The 8872-nt window shown below is 39.8% G+C and overlaps 1 protein-coding gene across 1 annotated transcript; it reads left to right on the top strand.

Moving 5' to 3' along the window:
* Window positions 1-2867: 2867 nt before the first annotated feature.
* sharpin (SHANK-associated RH domain interacting protein) lies at window positions 2868-8872 on the top strand. The gene is made up of 9 exons (XM_024273868.2): window positions 2868-3336; window positions 4325-4499; window positions 5920-6009; window positions 6084-6225; window positions 6298-6388; window positions 6463-6748; window positions 7688-7779; window positions 7861-7968; window positions 8046-8872. The coding sequence occupies exons 1-9, from the start codon at window positions 3073-3075 to the stop codon at window positions 8088-8090; spliced, it is 1293 nt and encodes a 430-aa protein (XP_024129636.1). The 5' UTR covers window positions 2868-3072; the 3' UTR covers window positions 8091-8872.

The raw sequence follows: 8872 nt of genomic DNA, 5'->3' as shown, positions 1-8872 counted from the left end.
ACATTTCTGTAAATAATCGACCAGCTGGTTTTCTCCAGGAACTTCATTTGATCTGTAAATATTCTTCTATAACTCTGTAAATGTTCTCAGTTTGTCTCAAATCTCCTCCCAACATCTCGAGTTAAATCCCGTCTCCTATTTGTCCTTCTGCTTCTTTCTGTCATTATTCGTTCCTTGCAAACATCTGACCTTTTTTTAATTATTATTATTTTTTAAATCTGCATTGATTAAACAGCCCTGATCCCAACGTCTTCAGTAATCTCTAAACTTTCCTTTAATTTCCAAAACACTAATTAAAATATTCGCCTCTCAACCGTGTAATCTCCTGGAACCTTTTGGGTCTGGTTTCTGCCCGTTCATCGAAGCCGCTCTGCTGACGATCACTAATGACTTTCTGATTGAAGCTGATTTATCTATTCTGTGTCCTTTGATTTCACGTCTAACTCCATCCTCCTCCATAGACACCTCTCTCTGTACGTAATCAAATACTCTGTTTTTGTCAATCAAAATAACAAAAATACTGTTTCAAATTTAACATTTGTGTATATTTATTTAGTCATTAGTAAATATATGTACATATCTCTGCTTGAAATAAATCTAAATCAAAATAAAAATAAAAATAACCTTCACCCCTATTGTTTCCAGTCTCTAATCTGTCTCTTCTGGTGTACCCCAAGGCTCTATCATCGGTCCTCTTCTTTTCATCACTTACCTCCTAGCTTTTGGCAATATTGCCTCTATTCCGGTTCACCTTCTGGTCACTTTTCTTCGTCTAAATTGTTGTAATTTAAAAAAAAAACCTCAATAAGCTCCAACTGGTCAAGAACTCATGAGCCCGCCTCATCTCCAGAACCCCATCCTTTGGTCCTATCACTCCTATTCTTCAGCTGCTGCTCTGGCTACCAGAACCCTCCAGAATATTTCATTGCTCACTTTCTTTCATCGACTATTTATTGTATATTTTCTCACAATGTTATTGATTTTTCTCTTGTACAGTGAGGTTTATGGAAAAATGTGCAGAAAAATAGGATTTTTTTTATATGTTCTTCCGATTTAAGAAACGTTTCCACTGAATGTACAACAAGTGAGAAGATCTAGTAACTGAAATTCTGCAAGGAGCAGGTTAAAGGTTAACTCGGATTCTGATAATCATTTCAAGTATTTTTCTAAAACGTAAAAGAAAAAAAATATTAAACTCTTACTTATCACTAACTAAAGGTTCTCTGCACTCATGAACAGACAGAAATGATCACTGTTGACAGGAAGGGATTTATTTTAACAAATCCCAGGATATAAAAATGTGTGATTTTAAGATCCACTCCAATAAAAATGTTGTTTTTAAATAATTTTTAAACATTCTTTTGTCATTTTTCAAATTATGGAGGCGACAAAAATTAACTTAATGCATTTCTGAGTTTAATCTGAGTTTAAGAAATTCTCGTTAATTGTTATTATTTAATGAATTATTCAGAACAGAGAGAACAGTTTGTTTCTATGAATAATCGAAGGTCAAATAGAGGCGAGTTAGTTTGTGGGGTTCCACAAGGATCCATTTTGGGACCTCTTATATTTATTTTACATATTAATGTTTTCATACGTTCTTGTAAAAATATCTTCCTTCTCATGTTTGCAGATGATACACGTCTTCTAATAAGTTTGATTCTTTGATAAATGAAGCAAATGAAGAATTATTAAATATTTCTGAGTGGTTTAAATTAAATCAACTTTCTTTAAATGTACAAAAGACATGATTTTTAGTAAGAAAAGGACTGCATTTAATTTTCACATTTTCAAAAACTTAATATTTATTTTTATTAACCAAGTTACTCAAACAAAGTTCTTGGAAGTGACAAAAGTTAACTTGGAAAAATCATACTCCGGCCCTCCGGGTAATTATGTCCGGCCCTCCAGATCATTTTATATTACTGTTATTAACGGAATAATGTTATCTTGATGGTAACATATTGAAGCAACACTATGATTGTGGAGGCTGAGAGATAAAATGATTTGATTTGTTTTTGATAAAAAGCATGAATTTTATTTGTATTTCCAGACTTTGTTTGTTAGCATGTTCATATTTGTATAATTTTAACAGGATATATAATGTTAAAGTGTTTGAAATCTTTTGGGGTATTTATAATTGTAGTTTTTCATATAAAATGACATACAAGTAATAATATATTTATTTATATATATTAATATATTTTTATGAGGAATAAAATATTGAAAGGATAATATTGAAATATCCTGGAATAATATTCTCGCCTTTTCAACATAGTGGTGTTTAAAAAAAAAAAAAAACGGGAAAAAAAATCTAAATTTAAAATTTTGAATCGAAACCGAATCGAACTGTGACTTGACTGAGTCGTTACATCCCTATAAATAAATAAAAATGTAAAAACATCTTAAAACCCGAAATAACACTTTGTAAACTTAAAAGAATTGTTTAAAACTAAATAAATTAAATTGTACATGTGGAAAAAAATCCAGCAGAAATATTGAAAAAAAAAGTAAATTTGAAACTTAAATATAAAACAATTTTAAACTTTAAACTGTTACCAAATGAAGAGATGTCAGCTCAGATCAGGTTGTCTTTAAGTGGGTGCATCAGAATGGAGCAGAGCAGTGATCTTGTATTTTTGTATGTCACAAATACAATATTTTTGACATCTCATGTTTTGTCAGCTCCTAATTCACGAATAAAGAAAGACTAAGAAATCCAATTTGAGCATAAAATGCCACAATAAGATGTTTAAAACACAATTTTCATGAAATAGTGTCTTAGAACATTTTTCTTCCTGTTCTTTCTATGAGTTTTGTTGTTGTGTTGTTGACATCAGTGAGGACGTTAGTGTTACGCAGCAGAGTTTCTACCCGGACCTAAATAAGAGACGGACCCGTCCCGTTGTGTTTTTCTGGTGCAGCTCCGGTTATGCAGACATGGACGAATCGGCGGGGCGAGGACACAACCTTCCCTTAAACAAGTCTTCTGCCTTTGAGGACCGGCGGACGTTATAGACCCGAACTCCAGAGGAATCCAGAACCGCCCGAGCCCGTTCGGCTGCCTGCGCCATGGCTCTCAGTTCGGGCGGCTGGGCGCCTCCAGCCCCCATCTCTGCCTCGTCCCAGAAGGCTGCGTGCAGCGGGCCTCCGCTGACTGCCTGCTGCAGCACCGTTCTCATGTCGGTCCGCGTCTCGGTGTCCCACTCCGGGATCCGACCCCTGTGCCTCCCCGGGGCGGGCAGCGAGGCTCTGCGCCTGCAGCTCAGCATGGACCCGAGCCGAGCCGGAGAGTTCCGACTGGCTCTGAGGGATACGAGCGGAAACCGCAGTGTGGTGAGGCTCAGCATCTGCACACTAGTGTTCAGATCCAGTGATGCTGTGTGTTCTGGGTCCGTGGAACCGCCGGGAACCTTCGGGTTGAGGGGATCGAACCCGCGCTGGGGGGGCCGACATTTTCCGGGGCTCTCGGCCGCAAACGCGCGCGCATATATGGGGTTAATTCAGCTTCTGGTCGGTGTGAAACACAAATCGGTTCATAGAAAAAAAGTATTTTAGTTTCACTTTCGTGTTTGTCACGAGAAGCTGATGTGACTAAAACTCCAGACCCGCAGAGAAAGCTTCCTATTCAAACCTGCTGTTCTTCTCAGACATTTTTACTTCATTTCTGACCAAAAACTGATTAAATCAGAAAAAAGTGTTTTTATTTTTTTTTTTTTGGTAAATTTTCCTCTCAACATACAGTAATCTGCATCACCATAAATCTCAAAATCTGATCTAAGCTAGATAAGATGATCACATTTGATGTTCTTTCATTCAGCAGAAAACTCCTTCGGATGTTTTCAGATCTGCAGAATCAAAGGAGACTATCATTTACCCAGATCTCCAGTCTGTAGGAGGTCCTGATGTAACATCATGGCGGATTGACAAATCTGAGCCTTTTCTTCTTCAGATCTTGGGTTTCAAACTAGGGCGATTATTTTAACAGTCGACTAATCACTGATTATTTTTTCCGATTAGTCTAATCGGGTCATAAAGTGGATGTAAAACACTCATCTTAACCATCATTAACTTTAAACTAACTACAAACTAGTTCAAAGGTCGGCAACCTTTAGCAGTAAAAGAGCCGTCATGCTCGTTTTCTACTGATCAAAACCAAGAAGGAGCCGTATAGTCTTACTTTAGCATTTAGGAAATTTGGATGTTTCATTTTAAATCTAAAGACGTGCATTAAACTTCATTTTTGAGAATTTTATTACGATTTCTGAGTGAAGTTTTATCCTCTGACTCTCAGAAACGTTCACATTCCTTTTTTTTCCCTCAGTTCATAGCAGAGTTCGACTTGCGCTGGGTGCAGTACGAGGTCAAGTCGTCTCGCTGCCACGAGATGCGTCTCGCCTCTCCGCCGCACGACTGCATCCGCTTCAACTTCCGCTGCGACCGAGAGGCCGAGGAGTGGGCCACTGTGGTGATGTCGTCTCTGAGAGAAGCCCACAGAGGTCAGTTTGGATCAAAAAGATGAGGGGTGTTAAACTCCGGGCCTCGAGGGCCGACCTCCAGAAATCCTGCCTTATCTACAGCTGATAAAATGTAAACTCTTAACGATTTCAGTCCATTGCTTCCTAACTCTTGGAGTATCATTGAGAAACGATGTTAGAAATTGGAGTTGTGAATTTTGAACAGTGTTACCGTGGCGATTTAATACACAAATCCCTGGCTCTAGCCGAACAAAGCGATTAGTGCTGTCATGCGATTCATTTTGTGCGATCAATTAATCGTGTCCTACAATTAATTAATCAATTTTTTATTGCAATTTTTTTACTTCATAATTGGTGGGAAAATTCTCAGTTTGATCAAAATACAACTAATAAAGTTTTTATTATAACAGACTTTACTTTTACACCACCAAGAGGGATTAAAAAAAAATGAGGTCCAGAGTGCTCTAATTTACTACATCAAAAAACAGTAGTAACACCTTTCTGAGGAGTCCCAAAAATATGAAACATGAACTCCTTATTAATACAAAATTTAAATGTTGATATGAGACTTTGGACTTAATTTTTGTCTTTAAGTAAATACTTCTTCATCATCTGGTCAAAACCAAGCGTTAAGAGGACAGAGCGAGAGCAGAGCACGATGGTGCGACTGTTACCATGACAACATCACACATGCTTTAAAAAGTCTGCTATTTGTCAAAAACAATCTAAACTTAAAAATATATAGGACGAAAGTTCTAAAAATGTATTTAATACTGATATTTTGGTAAAAGACCATGATATGAGCGGGATAAAGATCTCTGAGATTTGCTTTAACACGTAATTAATGCAAAAATTAGGTTAGCATGATTTAAAATAATAACAACCTTGTTAATTAATTGTGATTAACGGATCATTTGACATTGATATAACGTACATAATGACTATATGAGGAAAGTGGGCTTGGATTAACAAATAAATAGATAAAAATATTTCTGTTGCTAAGGAAATCCAAATATTTACTTTTGGCAATTCCTCTAAAAATCGCATAGACGTGTTTGTCACCTCAAGGTGACTAAAAAACAAAATGGTTGCTATGGAGATAAATCCAGCAGAAAAGCCGCCATTTTGAAAAAACTTTTTTTTTTCAAGTGTACCATGATAGCAGGGAATGTGAGGGGGAGGGGCGTGCAGCAGCGGATCAGCCAATGAGGGCGGGGGAGGGTAGCGACTGCGGGCCATCTGTAGCCGCTAGCAGCTTTAAATTTAAACTTTTTCTTCTTTTGAGCCATTCTGAATGAATGAGAGTCTTGAGGTTTATAAGATTAAAGCTAAAACTAAATGGTGACGCGTCTGTTGATCAATAGGAACAGTGATTTTTCTATAATATTTTTAGTTATGACAAACTTCTCTCCTCATAAGAATTTGTTTCCTGTTCTAACAGTTGCAAATATGAACATGGTGGAATCCGATGGCAAACCAAGCGACCCCCCGGCCGAGGAGCCGTGGAGTTCGGCCTCGCTGCCCGTCTGCGGTTAGTATTCTGGCGTTTTCTCCGTGCTCTTACACTGAAGCTCGTGGTTGCTAACATGTTAATGTTTTTCTCAGAGGAGCTGTGTTTGGAGCTGGCCAGGGCGATCGAGGCGGGCGACATGCACGCAGCCTCGCAGCACGCATCCTCGCTGGCTCGCCAGAAAGCAGCGCTGACCATCCAAGTTTCCCAAAAGAACTACGCCGACGGAGAAATCAGGTGAGAACCTGGAAAACCGTCATGGATGTCAGTGTGTACTCCTCCTCCATTCATTCAGCATATGTGTTCCAGCTTGTCTGTGGTGGTGGAGGACGTGTCGTCGTCCTGCTGCGTCACAGTGAAGGTTTTTCCCTACATGACTGTCGCTGCGCTCAAACAACAGGTCAGTAAATCACAGGAAATGAAATCCGCTCCGCCTCTCGATGTGATTTCATCCTCTTAACGTCGTTCTTCCAGGTGTTTCTGGAGTACGGGTTCCACCCCCGCGTGCAGCGCTGGGTGATCGGTCAGTGTTTGTGCACCGACCCGCGCTCGCTGGCCTCCTACGGCGTGCAGAAGGACGGCGACACGGCTTACCTTTACCTGATCTCTGCGCGCCAAGCACGCATCACGCGGCAGCTGTTCCAGCAGGACCTGGAGAGCGCCATCCTCACCCCTCCGCTCCCCCCAGGAAACGGCCACGCCTCCCAGGACTGGAGGGGGTACAGCACGCTGCCCTCAAAGCTTTCACATAACAGCCAGAGTGAGTTCAAACTTAAAAATTGGTAGCTTCAAAATGCAGAGTGTTGATAGCTGAAATCACTGAAGCTGCTGATAGCCAGCTTAAATATTAGTTAAATGCTAAATTAGCAAAAAAAAAAGCCTAAGTTAGCCAAAACAGCTAGCATGTAGCTAAAGTATTAGCTAAACTTCAAATTAGCCTAAAAACAATCTTAATAAATGCCAAATTAGCCAAAAATTTGCTCTTAAAAATATCCTAAAAAATTAGCCAAAACAGCTAACATGTAGCTGAAATATTAGCTAAGCTTCAAAACAGCCTAAAAAATCTTAGTCAATGCCAAAATAGTCCAAAAAGCTAGCAGAATGTAAATTTTTAAAACTTTAAAACTGTAACTTTTTAACTTAAATATGAATAATAAAAAGGCAGGAATATTTTTCCAGAATAAATCAACTTAAATCTTGAATAACTTTAATATTTTACTCACCATAAAAATATATTTTGTGAAAATTATACAAGTTATAAATAAACGCAAGATAACATCTGGTCATTAATAATAATAAAATAAAATGATCTGGAGGAATTACCCAGAAGGCCTTGAGTTTGACCCCTGCTGTAGACCATTGTTAGTCGATCTCCACCGTGTTGTTTCTTGTACAGAATTAGTTTATTTTGCCAATTTTACATACATTTTCAATCGCAATCAGATCTTCGTTTCAATTCTATAAATGTAGAGTTATTTTTATATGAAAATGTGAAACTTTAAACAACTTTAAAAGTGTATAGTGACAGATTTATAACGATAACACTTCTATGGTAATTGGAAAGAAGTATCGATGACTTTTTTGTGTATTATTTTTATAACTTTATGCGATAAACCATCTTCTGTTTGAACACAATTCTTTTCAAAGAGCTGTTCTTTATTTTTACTCTTTAAACTCGTGTTAACTGCTGTCCCTGAAGGCTCCTGTGACAGATCGGGGGATGTCAAAGATGTCCTCAGCATCGAGAAGCTTCAGCTGAACGATCACGGCAACAAAACCAGTAAACCGCAGGTAACTTCCTCCGTTTGAAGATCTTCTTCTTCTCCTTCTCCAGACTATATCTGAGATTTTCTGTCTTCTCTCCTCCTCCAGCTGACGGAGTGGGCGTGTCCTTCATGCACTTTTATCAACAAACCGTCTCGTCCCGGATGCGAGATTTGCGCTACAGCGAGGCCTGATGCGCAGAGCGGCGTCCAGCAGGTACCGCCGACGCCTCTGCGGGTGGGTCCGCTCGTCCTGCTTCCCTCTAACACCTTTTTCTCCCGTCTTTCACAAAGGAGAAGCGAGAAGATCGCGGGGAGTCGGGTTTCATCAGCAGCTGACTGCACATCCTCATAGTCTGGACTCCATTCGGCTCACCCGACACACTTCCATGCACGCCCTCGCAGCGAGGACTCTGCCACACACATGCTGACTAAACCCCGCCCCCCAGCGCGGAAGGCCGGGCCCCCGTGACGGCCGCTGAGGCCCCGCGCCGCCCTGCAGCATGACGCAGAGCCGCTGCGGTCCGGACTCGGACACGGAGCGGAGCTTTCTCCATCCATGTGGACGACGTGACCATGACGTGCATCTGTGCTGTTTATCCCGCGTGGTGTTTCTGATCCAACGTATTTATTTTAGGAAGAATCGTCATTTCCGAGCATCAGTGAAGGGAGAGGAAAGCCTTCACGCACGCCGTCGGTGCTAAGAGAACTCTGAAGGTTCGAAGGCTAAAGTAACGTTTACACGATTGTCAAGTGCTTTTAATTTTTTTAATTGTACTTATTTTGTTCTAAGTGTTTTATTTTTACCGATTAACGCTCTGAGCATTTGTTGTAGATTTCAGCAGCAGGAGTCGGCGGTTTCAGGGCATAGATGGACTATAAAGGGAGGAAAGTCTGTCTGTTCTTTCATTTCAGCTGTTTTTCAGTCGCTGGTTGTGAAGTTCTCGTTAATACATTTCATTTCAGAGAGTTTTTCAGTAGTGGAGAGGACAGTAAACACATTTACATCTAATATTTACGGATGATTTCACACAGAAAGAAGTTTTGACCACGGGGTGCAGATGTGAATGTTCCACAAAGCCAAAGATTGAAATAACTAAAGGTAATGTTTTGAAAAAGCA

Source organism: Oryzias melastigma, linkage group LG17, assembly GCF_002922805.2.
Source record: "Oryzias melastigma strain HK-1 linkage group LG17, ASM292280v2, whole genome shotgun sequence".
Classification (NCBI taxonomy): domain Eukaryota; kingdom Metazoa; phylum Chordata; class Actinopteri; order Beloniformes; family Adrianichthyidae; genus Oryzias; species Oryzias melastigma.
Note: the sequence above shows the minus strand (reverse complement) of the source record. Positions and strands in the feature narration are given on the sequence as shown.

Bases quoted from the DNA above. Each gene is read 5' to 3' on its own strand.
- sharpin (XM_024273868.2), top strand. From the start codon at position 3,073: ATGGCTCTCAGTTCGGGCGGCTGGGCGCCTCCAGCCCCCATCTCTGCC. The intron at 6,226-6,297 runs GTGAGAACCTGG...TATGTGTTCCAG, and splicing joins TACGCCGACGGAGAAATCAG to CTTGTCTGTGGTGGTGGAGG. The intron at 6,749-7,687 runs GTGAGTTCAAAC...CTGTCCCTGAAG, and splicing joins GCTTTCACATAACAGCCAGA to GCTCCTGTGACAGATCGGGG.